Here is a 17308-nt window from a genome sequence, read left to right on the forward strand (position 1 = left end):
AATGGATCTTTACAAAGTGTTCGTCATGCAGCATGTCTAATCGCGTAAATACAGTGTTTATTTTGATGTTTACATTGATTCTGAATTAGTTTGAGGCTATGCTTCGTGGCTAACGGCTAATGCTACACTGTTGGAGAGATTTATAAAGAATGAAGATGTGTTTATGAATTATACAGACTGCAAGTGTTTAAAATGAAAATAGCGACGACTCTTGTCTCCGTGAATACAGTAAGAAATTATGGTAGCTTTAACCACATTTAACAGTACATTAGCAACATGCTAACAAAACATTTAGAAAGACAATTTACAAATATCACTAAAAATATCATGATATCATGGATCATGTCAGTTATTATTGCTCCATCTGCCATTTTTTGCTATTGTCCTTGCTTGCTTACCTAGTCTGTTGATTCACCTGTGCAGATCCAGACGTTACTGGCTGCCCTTGTCTAATGCCTTTCATAATGTTGGGAACATGGGCTGGCATATGCAAATATTGGGGGGCGTACACCCCGACTGCTACGTAACAGTCTGTGTTATGTTGAGATTCGCCTGTTCATCGGAGGTCTTTTAGGTCTTTTAAACAAATGAGATTTATATAAGAAGGAGGAAACAATGGAGTTTGAGACTCACTGTATGTCATTTCCATGTACTGAACTCTTGTTATTTAACTATGCCGAGGTAAATTCAATTTTTGAATCTAGGGCACCGTTAAATATTATTTGTAATTAGAAGTAGTGTGTCTCAAATCATAGTATGTTCAAATAAGTATTCCAAAGATACCTGGATGGTCTACTATTTCTGGTTATAATTCGAAGTGCAGATCCATGCATACTGCATAACGGATAATATTGCCCACAACCCATTGCGCGTAGGACGAGGATTCGATTAGAACCTACAGACACAAAAAAGGCGGATGTGCAAGACCGACAATTGCGTTTGAGTGATTAATAATCAGTATCTAACCTGAAAAAAAATATTTATTCAATGTTATCAACATTATATTTAATCTGCAACAGCATTGCGAACTTTTATAAACATACGTTTGGTCGTTAACTTTTAAAAGCATCATTTTGCAAAAACATGAGGAAAGTCTCCACATGAATGACACATGACTGGCAGATCAATGTGCTACTACATTTCTCTTCGATACGGCAGGAATGTGGAGGATTTGAACTGTGACGTTGATTGACAGAGCAGTTTAAATGGTGACAGCAGAGCGGTCCGTTAAAGACGCAATTATGACGAAGTAATATGTCCCGAAGCTTGCCTACTCTTCTGCTACACCCTCAAAAAGGCATATTGTAAGGATTTTAGGGCGTAATATAAGTAGGCAAATTGGGACGCAGCAAATGTCAATAAGTCTGATATCAGTGTGACCTTTAGTTCAGGTTGTATAATGTCATATGGCACAACACCCTGTTACAAAAGATTTCTGTTTCAAATAAATGCTGTTCTCTATTCATGAAAGAATACTGAAAAAAATGTACCAGTTTCCACAAACATATTAAGCAGCATAGCTTGAGCACCAAATCAGTATTAAAATGATTTCTGAAGGATCATGTGACACTGAAGACTGGAGTAATGATGCTGAAAATTCAGTTTTGCCATAACAGAAATAAATTATATTTTAAAATATATTAAAATATATAAAATTATTATATTTTTATCAAAACATATGTGGATTAAAAGAAGAGACTTCTTACAAAAAATCTCACATTCAGTATTTCCCTTATTCTAATGTAATTAACTTCTGGCTAAAGTGTTTTCATTTACTTCATTTTGCAGGATTACAACAGACAACTCCCCTAAAGCATTTATATTCATCTTTCTATGTAAAACGGGAGTGCGAAACAGAGGCAAGAAGCAGAAAGAAAGAAACCACATTTTTGTAATGGACAAAGTGCTCCACCGTCCTCACGCACTGCAGGTTGTTGCTGTTGGGATGAGACATCGAAGATACAGACGCATGTGGACAGTGGATAGGCAGGTTTATTGAGGATCACAAGACTCAAGACTCAAACAATGGAAGTGGAAAAGAGAATTTTTACCTGCGACCTGATGAAGGTTATTTTGGTTGTTCTCTGTTTTGTCTGAAATGCCGGGAAAAGGACTTGCTTGTTGGACTGTAAAGTTAAAATTGAATATTGATAGAGTGTAACAAATGTATCCCTTGCACTGTTACTTTAACACAAAAAGTGTTGTATGTTGACACCTTACTGATGTATGAGGTTTTGTGGAACCATCTTTTCCATGTTAAATTTTAAATATGCAAAAGTTAAGAATCTCCAAGAATTGTTTCCAGTCAAACTGGTGTTTTGGCTGTAGACGTCACTGAATGGATGCGTCATGATTGTGCATTGAACAGATGACAGATAAATTATTGGAGGTATTGATATCAATACCTGCTATAGTGAACTAACTTAAAGATTTATTTGAGCATTAGTAAAGGCCTGAACTCCTCTCTTACAATTACACAGCTGAACAATATGGTGTACTGAAAATTTGATATGAAGACTCCTGCATTGACATTATGACAACCTCATTTATAAATAAACACACATATCAAAGTATGAGTGTTTCAGCTTGTTGAACATTGTGGAACTTAGTGAATTTACTGAACATTTTTTGCACGGCTGATGTAAAAAGTAACATGACCAGAGCTGTTTAATTAAAGTTTACCCCTTTGAAAGGATTATTAATGGATTATTAAGATTGTCCTGTCTTTTGAATGAAGCTCAATACATGTAAACAGTGGAAAAACACAGAGACAAAAAGTAAGAGACAATAAGAAACTGGATTTATTCAAATTATAAAATTGTGGATTTCAAAGTATTATTTATTGCATTAAATGAAACAAAATAAAAGAAAAAATACATATGCATTTATTTTTGGATTATCATTCCCTTTCCACACAATTCCATGATAGTAAATAAAACCAAACAACACACACACACACACACAAGTATTTTTTATTTTTTAGTATAGTATTACAAACGTTTGAAGACGATATAATTCTTTAAATGCATTATTTTCGCAAGTTGCGTCACTTGCGTCACATGACTTTTATTTTGAAATTTTGAAGCCGTAACCCATTTTAGAAAAAAGAAAAAGCTGCTTGTTGTCGCAGACTTCACAGCCGCTTTCCACTTTTATCCCCGTTAAACTAATCCGCAAGAGATTTTATTGAACGGCAAGAGGAGTTGGGAAAGGAGGAACTGCCTTTCAACGCAATTCAACAAGGATTGTATATAAAATAATTTAGAAGAGTCTTGAAATACACTGTAAACGGTCCAAAGACGCGGTGAAGTACTACATGGGAACAAATAACGTTATAAAAGAACGGAGCGCAGATTTCCTAGCAGAGATCAACGGCGCTGGAATATAAACATGGATGGCGGGCAGCAGCGATGGCTTTGAGGAATTAAGGCCGAATCTCTTCTCGTTTGCTTTCCTTTGTGCACGCCGAATGATTTTAAATCTGCGTTTATGTTATTGGTAAGTTGTTCTAGTTTGTAGGTACTTTATTTTTTCCATACTATTTTTTTCGTTCGAACTTCAGCTATGTGAATAAACTAAATTTATACTGCTCTTCCGAAAAGTGAAAGCTGAAAGCATTAAACATATGATTTAAAGTTCGCCCCAAACAAATAACAGATCTGTCATTTAGTTATCGTCATGTTAATTCAAACCCTATGACTTTCTTTCTCACCAGTCACTGTTGACGTTCATTGTATCGTTTTCACCCATCACTGTACATGAATGACTCGGAGTAATAACATCTTTTGTGTTCTGCTGAGGATAGAAAGTCATACAGGTTTCAGCAACGTTAGGTTGAGCGAATTGACAAAAAGATATCTGATAAAAAAAAGAAAAAGGAAAAAAAAAGTAATAAAGTGAGCAAAGTCTCGTCGTCTTGTAAACAATGGCCAATCATTTACTAAGATGTGAGATATACATTAAGATGTAGACATGTTTGATAATTTCCTATTCTTCATACTCTGCAAATATAAGCATTAAATCCATATTTTACAGTTTTAGTTAATTCTCATGTAAATTGTCAGTGGTGTGACTGTTATGTCTGAATACAGCCTCACTTCTTAATTTTTTGTTTCATCAAGTATTTTATAAGTTAGGGCTCAGAAATTCAGGTAAACAGACAACCAGTCTTTATACAGTGGTAATCAACGTTAAATATTTTCTGCTTCAATTTCCTATATAATGTTATGACCTTTCAATAAAGTTGGCATGAAATGAAAATTTATTCTACATTCCATGCATATGTTTCATTTAAAATATAAAATTTTAAAATAAAATTTGTCCTTGAATCAAAATATCACAACTCAGTTTTCCATTGAAATGACAGACTTCTCTCTGACTTGTCCAAACATTTCATCCACTTAAACCCCGCACATTTCTTACAATTAACTGCAAGCTTGCATTCAGATCTGCCTTCATCCAATCAATAACTCATTTATGACCAAGTCCTCGCATATTAAATTTTTTTTTGTTTTTCGATAATCTGTTTTACTTGTTTGTACAAAACAAAATGAAAGAAAACATCTGTTTCTATTTCCATTTCACTGTGACTAGTTTAAAGGGGTTAGTTCACCCAAAAATGAAATAATGTCATTTATTACTCACCCTCATGTCGTTCCACACCCGTAAGACCTTCATTAATCTTTGGAACACAAATTAAGGTATTTTTGTTCAAAATCTGATGGCTCAGTGAGGCCTCCATAGCCAGCAATGACATTTCGTCTCACAAGATCCATTAATGTACTAAAAACATTTAAATCAGTTCACGTGAGTACAGTGGTTCAATATTAATATTATAAAGCGACGAGAATATTTTTGGTGCGCCAAAAAAAACAAAATAACGATTTATTTAGTGATGGCCGATTTCAAAACACTGCTTCATTAAGCTTCGGAGCATTATGAATCAGCGTATCGAATCATGATTTCGGATCGCGTGTCAAACTGCCAAACTGCTGAAATCACGTGACTTTGGCGCTCCGAACCGCTGATTCAACATGCCGATTCATGCTCCGAAGCTTCCTGAAGCAATGTTTTGAAATCGGCCATCACTAAATAAGTCATTATTATTTTTTTTTTTTTTACCAAAAATATTCTCAGCGCTTTATAATATTAATATTGAACCACTGTACTCACATGAACTGATTTAAATGTTTTTAGTACCTTTTATGGATCTTGAGAGAAGAAATGTCATTGCTCCCTATGCAGGCCTCACGGAGCCATCGGATTTAATCAAAAATATCTTCATTTGCGTTCCGAAGATTAACGAAGGTCTTGCGGGTGTGGAACGGCATGAGGGTGAGTAATAAATGACATTATTTTCATTTTTGGGTGAACTAACCCTTTAAGCTCTACCTATAACTCTGGCTGATTTTTTGTTTCATTTCTTTGCTTCTCCACATTATTACAGCGAAATGATTCATGATAACATCATACTATTTCACACTCCTCTTTCATTTCCTCTGATTCATATCGTATTTCTGCTTTAGACCCTCTCATTCAGCATCTTTAATCCCCATATTGCCATATTACTGATTTTTAGCATCTTAATCTCTCTAATGACGCAGCTTTTAAGACGTGACGTGCCCTTGTCTGATCATTTTGGAGAGGAAGTTGACGGGATGGCTCCAGGCTCGCTAGCCACAATGGCCCCTGCTGGGCCCAACATCTCCTGGTTCCCAGAGGCTCCTCTGCTCACTCCAGAACAGCCCATATTCTTAATGACAACGACGGCCCAGGCAGTGTCAGGCTTCTTTGTGTGGACAGCACTTCTACTCACTTGCCACCAGGTAAACAATGCCTAATCCAGCTGGGCTTGAGAATCTAAACTCAAATCCCTGTATTTCATTTTTGTTTTTTTTTTTTTTTTTTTTTTTTTCAGATCTACATGCATTTGCGATACTACAGCTCTCCCAAGGAGCAGAGGCACATAGTGCGGATCCTTTTCATCGTACCCATCTACGCCTTTGACTCCTGGCTCAGCCTTCTCTTTTTTACCAACGACCAGTACTATGTTTACTTCGACACAGTCAGGGATTGCTATGAGGGTAGGCAGTTTTTCTTTCAGCTGTCTTTGCATGTGGAGCTTTAAACGTGGCATAGCCTGTTGCAGCCTGTTTTATAGGTGACTCCTGCTAGAGCAGCTCTTTAGATCTGCAGTCAGCTGGGATTTCTAGAAGCGATTGTTGCATAGTAACCATGTTTTTCGAGCATCAGTGGAGCGGATGCACATGGATAAACTAATAAACCAGGTGCTCGTTTGACACCAGACTAATACAGTACAGGGTTATTTGTGTTAACTAAAACTAAAACCTTAAAAAATGTCATTACTGTAAATAAAATTAAATTTAAATGAAAGAAAATAAAATATTACAAAAAAATCTCATTTTCATTTAGTTTGTTTAGGTACTAAAATAACTAAAACTAAATAAACTAAAGCTTAACTATATAGAAAAAATAAAATGACAAAAACACAACAAAATGAATGAAACTTTAACTACAATGAAAATGAAAACAACATATACAAATAAAATCAAAATCAAAATATTAACAAAAACTATACTCAATGATACTAAAATAACACTGGTACAGTGCCATAGCAATATTCACATCAGTATGTTTTTAAGTGAAAAAGTAATTCATTTTGGTTCAGGCTTGGTTGCAAATATCAAGTGGTATAATTTGATATATATATATATATATATTTATATATTTGGATAGGCTTAATTGGGTGTGAGACTGTTCCAAATGTTATGTGGGGCAATTAAAGTGGGAGGAAGGGATTGTTGAGCTGTGGTTCACACTAACTAGACCTTCAGCTGCACTGCTGTTGACCTCCCGACTCAGCAGCAGCAGCAAAGCACGCTGAAGAGCAGCTGTGGCTGCAGGGTTCATGTGTTATATATAGAGCTGAGCTCCAACCTTCACTGTCACAGCCACAGCCACACGCACACATACACTGCTCCACAGAGCAAGGGAATAGGACAAATTAACACCCACTAGGGATGCTGTAAATATCGGCACAGTTCATTCGCTTCATAAGAGCTCAGTTCTTGAAATTGTCTAAGTGAGTCTCACAGCCAGTTTTCATATCGTTTGCTTGATTTAATAAAGTACATCAGTCGGGTTCTGGATGTAAAATTCTATTCATTTTAGAAACATTATAGAAATGTTTCATGATATGAATTTGAGATTTCAACTTAAAGGGTTAGTTCACACAAAAATTAGTTTTTTGTCATTAATTACTCACCTTCATGTCGTTCCAAACCCGTAAGACCTTCGTTCATCTTTGGAACACAAATTAAGATATTTTGGATGAAATCAGAGAGGTTTTTTTATTTCCTATAGAAAGCATTGAAATGACCACTTTCATGGTCCAGAAAGGTAGTAAAGACATCGTTAAAATAGTCCATGTGACTACAGTGGTTCAACCTTAATGTTATGAAGTGACAAGAATACTTTTTGTGCACAAAAACAAGACAAAAATAACAAAATTTATTTAACAGTTTCTTGAACAAAGGTCTTATGGGTTTGGAAAGACATGATGGTGAGTAATTAATGACAGAAATTTAGTTTTTGGCTGAACTTACACTTTAACTGGAAAGAAATGAATACTTATATTCTACAAGGATGCGTTACAAGACCTGAAAATTTGCAACCAAAATTTTGCAACCGTTCACTTGGTTGCAATGGTATAAAAAGGGAGTCTAAATTTTGTAAAAGTCTTTAGGTTTTCCTTTAACTACATATGTCAGCTTTTCTGAGGCAAGGCTGCTGGTAATTTCTTTAATGCATTGATTAGGCATGGGTCTGTTGGTATCTTTCCATTTTAAGGTATCGTACCATGCGACACGTTTTCTGGGCGTATACAATAGTTGTTTTTTTTATGTATTATTTATTAAAATTTATGGCAGTTGGTTTTCTCTGCTCGACTGTGAGTTTGTGAGACTATTAGCTCTGTAGTTCACTCTGACTTGCCCAGAAAAAGCACACAAGTTGTGAGAAATCAAGATTAATAAAAACACGACGTGAAATACAATCCATGTACTTTCTTCTCTGAGGTGAATATATCCATTGTGTTTGTCGCAACAAAAAGTTATTGTGTTCACTGTCATCAGACAAATGTTCTTGTCTGGAGATATTCAACAGAGGGAAGAAAGTACACGGATACTTTTTGGGGATGTCTAGGTTTTGTATTTCATATAATTCGTGTTTTTATTCCTCTTGATTTCTCACAACTTTTGTGCTTTTTTTATGCAAGTCGGAGTGAACTGCGGTACTGAGAGTGTCTCATGAACACGCAGCCGTGCGCAAAAGTCCCAACGGCCAAGGTCACATTTTGTAATGGTGTGATTCATTTCTGATCTGTAGGCATGTGACGGTATCAAATTTTCATGTTGCAATAATTGCTGAAGCTTTTATCACGGTATATGGTATTTTTATGATATTGAAATAAGTTGCAAAAAAAGTCTTGTCATAGTATAACAGGTTTAAGAACTCTTTTTCTCATAACAAAAAGAACTCTGAATGGGGGAAAAAAAAAACAACAACAACTGATCATTGTTAGTTTTATCTTAGGTCCATTGAATAAGTTGTTTTGATTTTAGTAATGTTATTAAACATTAACTAAGAAATTAACATGAACTAAGATTAATAAATTCTTTAAGTAATAAAGTATTTTTCATTGTCAGTTTAGTAGTAAAGAATTAACATGTTAACTAATGAAGCCTTATGTTGCTAAGTTTTACTGAACAATAACAAATAATCAGAATATTTTCAATCATTATAGGGCATGTTGTAGTCCAGATTAAAATATAAAAATGTTTAAGTTTGAAAATAAATAGCCTAATAAGTCTTTAAATATTAAGTATTTGGTGCTGTTATGAACAACATTGCGACAACAAAAAATTGAATGGCTGTAGCGCAGCTGCTATGTTTACGGGGTTTCCGGGGTAACCTCTGCATTTCTGCTGTTCCATCAGCACCCTCTGCTGTCAGAGACTGAACGTGCACTTTCATTCAGCGCGTCTCCTTCACTCGTTCACCATGTGCTTCTCGTGCTCGTTGGGCTTGTTTACATCTGAGTGCGTATGTCCCTTTGACGCAGCATACCGCAGTGTTGTGCATTTGATATGGTCGATGGGGAAAGTATTCTTAAAATGCATATAAAAATTTGAACAATTCATAATAAATAATTATTCACGGTATTTTGAAGTGCCAGCGATAACAATATCGTGCATATTCATTATCGTGATATATCGTATTACCGAATATCGGCACATGTCTGCTGAGCTGCTTGGTTTGGTCCATGCCTTAGAACTCTTTATTGAAGCAGTTTTTGAAATTCTTATGAATGGGAAAAATACCATGACTACAGAAAATGTATATCATTTTTGTGGGTGTCCTATAATCTCTGGTGTGGAAAAGCACAGGATGCTGGTATTTACAGCCTTTTTAGATTTTTTTTCGTGCCATAGCCAGACCATCACGAGGAATGTTTTGCAGTGCACCACTGTGACATTGTTTGGCAAAGTCTTTTTGTTGGTGTTTGGTGAAACACTAATGAGGGGATTTAGTCAGAATGGTCTGCTATGCTTGACTGTCAGTGCCACAACATGAGATCAAACTGCATAAGACAGGTTCTTCTGATCGTTTAATCCACAACATTCTTTACTACCAAATGTTTACTGTTTTTGTACTTAAAAATGATCGCAAGACTTGAATGTCTGGTTTTGTATCACCCACATGAGATGAAAATACAATTGCAATTGTATTTCAATGCTAATTCAATCTATCTTTGATTTTTTTTTTTTTTGCAGCATTTGTGATCTATAACTTCTTGAGCCTTTGTTATGAATACCTTGGAGGAGAGAGTGCTATCATGGCCGAGATCAGAGGAAAACCCATTGAGTGAGTGTCATTGCAGTTATTCTTGTATGAAAATGGCTTTTATTAATGCATTCCCCAGGATCATCTTTATGTGAAACCTGTCTTGTTTTGCTGCAGGTCCAGCTGTATATACGGAACATGTTGTCTTTGGGGCAAGACCTACTCCATTGGCTTCCTTAGATTCTGCAAACAGGTTTGATTATTAAAAGCCTTACGCAATCCTTGCACCTTTTTCCATTTTTGACTAATTTGTTTGTTCATTCTTTTCACAGGCCACTTTACAGTTCTGTGTGGTAAAACCCCTGATGGCCATGATTACAGTCATCCTACAGGCCTTTGGGAAGTATCGTGATGGAGACTTCAAGTATGTGCTATGTTAAACTCTGTTACTCAAGATTCAAAATTCTGAATTTTTGTAAGGAACTGTTTATTGATTGGTTTCTTATCCCACAGTGTCGCTAGCGGTTACCTGTATGTGACTATCATCTACAACATCTCCGTCAGCCTGTCCCTCTACGCCCTCTTCCTGTTCTACTTTTCCACCCGAGACCTCCTCAGCCCCTACAGGCCCATGCTCAAGTTCCTTATGGTCAAATCGGTCATCTTCCTCTCCTTCTGGCAAGGTTAGCAGATCTGCTGCTAAAGAAATATTCAACATGAGATCAAAATGACCCCATTTACTTTAAAACAAGTCTTATTGTGTCCACGTTATTCTAAAGAAAAAAATGTCTTTGTATTTTTTTCATCTCAACCTGCTCCACCCATGAAATAACTGTCTTTTTCAGCTGACGTCATTAGGTGTTTATGCTACCCAATTATTGTTTTAGGCATCTGCATGTAATGTCAGTTCTTTAGTCTGACCCTACATCTTTTTTCTTCCTTCTTGTAACCCTTTTTTCAGAATATATAGTAAGTAGAGCTGTCGATTTAACACATTAATTTGGTGCGATTATTTATGGAATAAATAACGCCTTAAAATTATTAATGATTTTAACGCACCCCGCCCCGGCCCAGACCTGTACGACATCTTACACTGAATGCAGTTTGGTTACGAATACGATGCAGGGCAACGACTGAATGTGTGATGAAACCTATTAGAATGCACTAAAATTCAAGTCATGGAGGGAAAAAAAAGCATATAGGTTTTTGTCTTATATTTATATCATATGATAGAGTTTGGCAATAACACACGAGCAAGAGTGCTGTTTTTTCCTAAATATCTGCCTGATTGCAAATGTGATATTGATTTTAAGTTAATATAGTGTTAGATTCTAGACACCCTATTGTCTGTTTTTGCTCAATTTCACCAATGAAAATAGTTCCAAACAAAGCAACAGCAGAACTGTTGTGCATCTCCGAGCAACACACAGCATTGTTTCATTACTGAATGAATCCGTAGTGAGCCATTGATTCAGTAACCCATTCATAGGCTGCATCCAAAATCTTAGGCAGCTGACTTGTTGCCTTTCATATCAGACAGTGAACTTTACAGGCAGTGTTGAAGGTACCTCATGAAACTGATTTCGGACAGACTTCTGAGGCAGCACAATAGTTTAGATCTACAACAAAATATAGAGAGCTTTGGTGAAAACTAAGTGAATATTTAAAGGATTAGTCCACTTTTAAATAAACTTTTCCTGATAATTTACTCTCCCCCATGTCTTCCAAGATGTCCATGTCTTTCTTTCTTCAGTCGAAAAGAAATTAAAGTTTTTGATGAAAACATTCCAGGATTTTTTTCCATATAGTGGACTTCAATGGGCACCAAACAGTTGAAGGTCAAAATTAGTTTCACTGCAGCTTCAAATTGTTCTACACGATCCCAGATGAGGAATAAGGGTCTTATCTAGTGAAACAATCACTCATTTTCAAAAAAAAAAAATTATACATATTAACCATAAATGCTCATCTTGAACTAGCTCTCTTCTTCTTCTCTATTTGAATTCCGGCAGTGTAGACACTGCTAAGTGTATTACTGCCCTCCACAGGTCAAAGTTTTGAAAATTAGTTCAAACTTTGACCTGTGGAGGGCAGTAATACACTTAGCAGCATCTACACTGCCGGAATTCAAATAGAGAAGAAGAAGAAGAGAGCTAGTTCAAGATGAGCATTTATGGTTAAAACTTTTTTCAATTTTTTTTAGAAAATGAGCGATGGTTTCTCTAGATAGGACCCTTATTTCTCATCTGGGATCGTGTAGAACAATTTGAAGCTGCAGTGAAACTAATTTTGACCTTCAACTGTTTGGTGCCCATTGAAGTCCACTATATGGAAAAAAATCCTGGAATGTTTTCATCAAAACCTTCATTTCTTTTCGACTGAAGAAAGAAAGACATGGACATCTTGGATGACATGGGGGTGAGTAAATTATCAGGGAAAGTTTATTTAAAAGTGGACTAATCCTTTAATAACTACAATAGTAATTTCCCACTAAAAATAACATCAAAAGTGGAAAACATTGATCAAAAATGTACATTTACACACAAACTGACCACCAACCACAATTCTCAGACGCCATCTTTATTTTTTAGATTAACTGTCACAGAATTGAATGCACAGGATTGTGGGATATCAAAGACAGCGAAGGATACATCTATGCTGCTTTCAAAAATCGATCAAATAATGTTATCTCAGGTATTTGCCTTCTCAGGTAGAAGGTATTTGCGATTAATTAATCAGCTCATTAAGTAATTAAATTAGGTTAAACATTTTTAATGCTTGACAGCCTAAATACAGAGCCCTGCACATGATTTATGGGCAAAAATATATATATATATATGACTTCGAATTAAAGGAATAGTTCACCCAAAAATGAAAATTTGATGTTTATCTGCTTACCCCCAGGACATCCAAGATGTAGGTGACTTTGTTTCTTCAGTAGAACACAAATTATGATTTTTAACTCCAACTGTTGCCGTCTGTCAGTCGTATAATGCATGTCAATAGTAACACAATCTACGCAATAAGTCTATAAACATGCACAGACAAATCCAAATTAAACCCTGCGGCTCGTGACGACACATTGATGTCCCAAGACACAAAACGATCCGTTTGTGCGAGAAACCGAACAGTATTTATATCATTTTTTACCTCTAAAACACCACTATGTCCAACTGCGTTCAGCATTCGCTTAGTGAGGTCTGATCACGCTCTGACAACGGCAGTGATGTCTCGCGCGTATACTTCAATGAGTGCTAGACATCACTTCCGTTGTCAGAGCGCGATCAGACCTCACTAAGCGAATGCTGAACGCAGTTGGACATAGTGGTGTTTTAGAGGTAAAAAATGATATAAATACTGTTTTGTTTCGTGTCTTAGGACATCAGTGTGCCATCACGAGCCGCAGGGTTTAATTTGGACTTGTCTGTGCATGTTTATTGACTCTTATAAATTGTGTTACCATTGACTCGCATTATATGACTGACAGACATCAACGGTTGCAGTTAAAAATCATCATTTGTGTTCTACTGAAGAAACAAAGTCACCTACATCTTGGATGCCCTGGGGGTAAGCAGATAAACATCAAATTTTCATTTTTTGGGTGAACTATCCCTTTAAGAATTTGCTCTCTCGTTTTAGCAAAACGTGGCCACGATTTACTAATTAGTTTCCTCGTTTTAAGTAAATCGTGCACATGATTTAATTCATGGCCACTTTGTACAAATTCATTCCCTTGTTTTGATTTAACTAAAACAAGGGAATGAATTATTATTGTGTGCACAATTTACTTAAACAAATTAGTAAAAAGTACTGGTGTATTAAGTCGTGGGAACAGTTTGTACATTTGTACAATATACATATTTGTTCCTGCATGTCATGTGTGGGGCTCCCTGGTAATGGTAACAGTAATAAGTAACAGTTGTTGGGAATGCAGATTCATGTTGACTTTAAGGTATTTAAAGCTATTGGTAAACTGGTTATGTGATCTTGTTGGCCTTTCAGGCATGCTGCTGGCCATCCTGGAGAAGTGTGGTGCGATTCCTAAGATCAGCTCTCCTGAGGTTTCTGTCGGCGAGGGAACTGTTGCAGCTGGATACCAGAACTTCATTATTTGCATTGAGATGTTCTTTGCCGCATTGGCCCTGCGACATGCGTTTACATACAAAGTCTACATGGACAAAAGACTGGATTCCCTTGGTGAGCTTTAGACTTTTGCTCCTTTGTTAATGAACAAATTGTGTGTTTTTTTTTTTTTTTTCCCCTTCCCCAATATATGTAAAATGCTTATCGTTAAAAATAAGTTTAATTACACTCTACTGTTCAAAAGTTTGGGGTCAATAAAATTTTATATACATTTTTGAAAGAAGTCTCTTATGCTTACAGAGGCTGCATTTATTTAATCAAAAATGCTGTAAAACTGTAATATATTTTAAAATGTAATTTATTCCTGTGATGCATTACTCCAGTCTTCAGTATCACATGATTTTTTTTTTTTTTAAGAAATCATTCTAATATGCTGATTTGATACTCAAGAAACATTTCTTGTTATAATGAATGTTAACTATTTTTGTGGAAACTGATGCATTTTTTTCATGATTATTTGATAAATAGAAAGTGCAAAAGTGCATTTTTGTAACAGTAAACTGTTTCTTGGGATCAATTTAATGCATCTTTTTTGAAGAAAAGTATTAATTTCTTTTCCTTTTCAACTCGTTCCAAACTTTTCAACAGTAGAATATTCATTTATTTTACATTGCAGAATGTTTTATTGAAATTTCAAGAACAGTCATCCTCTCTTAACGTTTTGTCACAATGGTAATGGCTCGGATCTCATGACTTTTCTCTTTTCCTCTTCTGTTTTTTATGTAAATCATCATTTATTCCTCAATCCATCCATTAATATGGCCGATCTGTTATTTCAATGCTTCTTCTTTTATTTTTTTTATAATATTTTATTTTTACGCATCTTGCTTTCATTTTCTCTTCGTTTTATTTGGTCATCCCATGCAACACATCCACCCTTCCGCCCATTTCCATCCTTTCTCTGTTTCTATTTTCATGCTGCACTCTAAAGGCCCTGTTCCAACATATGGACAGTACGGTAGGCTACAGTTCTTGATCTTAACGCCCATCTCCTCTCTTTGATAGTGTAGGGACAGTGAAATCTAAAAGGGATAGTTCGCTTATCCTCTCTTTCTCTTCCCTCATGCCGTCATCAACCTCTAAATTAAGTTCTCCGTCCTTCTCAAAGGTCGCTGTGCCCCCATGAAGAGCATCTCCAGCAGCTTGAAGGAGACCATGAACCCTGGAGACATGGTTCAGGATGCCATCCACAATTTCTCCCCAGCCTACCAACAGTACACCCAGCAATCCACCCTAGAGCAGGGAGTCACCGCACCACCCATATCCCGTAATCACAACTGCTTGAGCGCCCGGGACAATGAGAAAACCCTGCTGCTTAGCTCCGACGATGAGTTTTAACTCACTCCCCATCGTCCTGAGTCAAGGTACTCCATAAGGGACTGTTTACCGCTGTGGCAGTGTAATGATGAGGTTAAGATAACATAGGAACAGGTTATTAAAGGACCATCTTAAGCAAGTAGTGACGCTCTAGCGCAGTAGAATATGAAATTAAGCTGCTTATACTTGCTTAGTTGTTAAAACAGACTTTAATGATGCGCTTTTGTCCGATAATGTTGTTTATACAAAGACTTTAATAATACATTCATTTTTAGCCAAATTTTGAAATCCTACGTGGTCTGACTCTTCAACGTTTGAATTGATGTATTTTTTGTTAAGCTTCTAGTTTTACATAGTGGATGTTTGGACATCCCAGCATATTTATAAAGAGCAGTGTATTGGAGGGCCCCCCGTTTGGTGGGAATGTTTCCGTTTCTGATTTACAAGTTCAAGTGCACCTTTGCTTCCGTTTCATCAGTGTTTATAGCTCCCCCAGTGATTTAAAGGGCGGTTACGGCTGTGAATGAGAGAGCACAGCGACGGTAGAGGCAGTACCAGCTGTTTAAACACAACGTTGTTGTTTTGACAGATGAATCAAGGGACGGGGAGAGGTTGATGGTCCACGATAAGATTACAGATTAACGTAGTCTGGATTATATGGTTGTAATTGGAGCATTACTCGCCTGCTGCAGATTAGCACAAGCTTTCGTGAAAGTATGATCATCCTGGACCACTGAAAAACATCTTTCTAGGTTAGCTGAGAGGTTTAAAAAATAGATTTAGGTTATGCTTTTTAGTGTGTGCTAGACTTCCACAAAGAAAGCAGTCGAGTACCATCCGTGTGCTGATGTCTGTGATGAAAATGCAAACTTTGTTCAAATTTAAAGGGACAGTTCACCTAATTCTGTCATCATTTGTTCTCCTCATGCCATTCTAAACCTGTATGGCTTTGTTTCTTCTGTGAAATACACAAAAAATATTATTTAGAATACTTTTGTGCATACAATGAAAACCAATGGGGTCCAAATCAACATTGAACCCCATTGACTATCATTGTAAGGACAAAAAAGAAAACAAAGAGGCATATTTCAAAATATCTTCTTTTGTGTTCCACAGAGAGTAAGTCGTACAGGTTTGAACCGACATGAAGGTGACGGCATTTTTCATTTTTGGGTGAACTATCCCTTTAATAGGCATTGTTCCTAGATATCCCTCTAGAGGGTGGCATTTCTCACAGTTCATACCCTTTATCTTTATGGGACATGCCTGTTATCACTGACCCTTTGAGAGCCACGCCAAAGTCTCTCCCATTCTTTAGAAGCTTCCGCCAATGCGCTTTACCTCTTCAGATAGCAGTAGGCCCTTGATAACCAAGTTTGAAGCTTGCAGTTGGTTATTAGCACCTTTGGAGTTACTTATTAACTGTCCTACGCTTTTATTGGTACAATAGAGGCCAGTATAAACACAATGCAGCTGGAACCAAGTACGAGTATGTATGGTACCTGCTTATAGTTATGTTAGTGTTTTGCAGTGTATTCTTTGTAAGGGGAGGAATTCTTTTATTATTAATATAGATGTTATCGTAACTTGCACTAAGCAGTTTTGTATATTTAGGGGAAATCCAAATATCCTAGAATATTTTGGCAAGCTATTTGTGTACCGTCGAACCATGCATTATTATTATTCAGAGAGTGGTTTGAAGTAACATAGAAAGCGCTGTTACGTTTAAAAAATATATATATTTTGTGGAAACATATTTTGAAGTTACACTAAGACATTCTTTGTACCGTCATGTTATTTTAAACAGAGCATTATGTATTACAATGTCAAAGATTTGCTTCTATTTTTTCCCTTGATGCTCTGACCTAGGAAACAATAAAGAATTTTGTCTGTAAATATTTGTGCAATAGTTTTCACTCAATGAACACATGTAATTCTATGTACAATATATACAACATTTATTTCAATTAAATGATATAAAATA

At 36.2% G+C, this 17308-nt stretch overlaps 1 protein-coding gene across 2 annotated transcripts; it reads left to right on the forward strand.

Annotated features, from left to right (window-relative positions):
• The first annotated feature begins 3102 nt into the window (after window positions 1–3102).
• On the forward strand, window positions 3103–17220 carry tmem184ba (transmembrane protein 184ba). 2 transcript variants are annotated; one of them, XM_048169987.1, is made up of 10 exons: window positions 3103–3498; window positions 5604–5825; window positions 5918–6083; window positions 9855–9945; window positions 10042–10117; window positions 10197–10288; window positions 10378–10547; window positions 13867–14061; window positions 14939–14965; window positions 15116–17220. In XM_048169987.1, the coding sequence occupies exons 1-10, from the start codon at window positions 3490–3492 to the stop codon at window positions 15343–15345; spliced, it is 1278 nt and encodes a 425-aa protein (XP_048025944.1). In that variant the 5' UTR covers window positions 3103–3489; the 3' UTR covers window positions 15346–17220. The 2 variants fall into 2 exon arrangements, with proteins under 2 accessions (XP_048025944.1, XP_048025945.1); XM_048169988.1 differs by lacking the exon at window positions 14939–14965 and having other exon boundaries at window positions 3105–3498.
• The last annotated feature ends 88 nt before the right edge of the window (window positions 17221–17308 follow it).

Source organism: Megalobrama amblycephala, linkage group LG20 (assembly GCF_018812025.1).
Source record: "Megalobrama amblycephala isolate DHTTF-2021 linkage group LG20, ASM1881202v1, whole genome shotgun sequence".
Lineage (NCBI taxonomy): Eukaryota > Metazoa > Chordata > Actinopteri > Cypriniformes > Xenocyprididae > Megalobrama > Megalobrama amblycephala.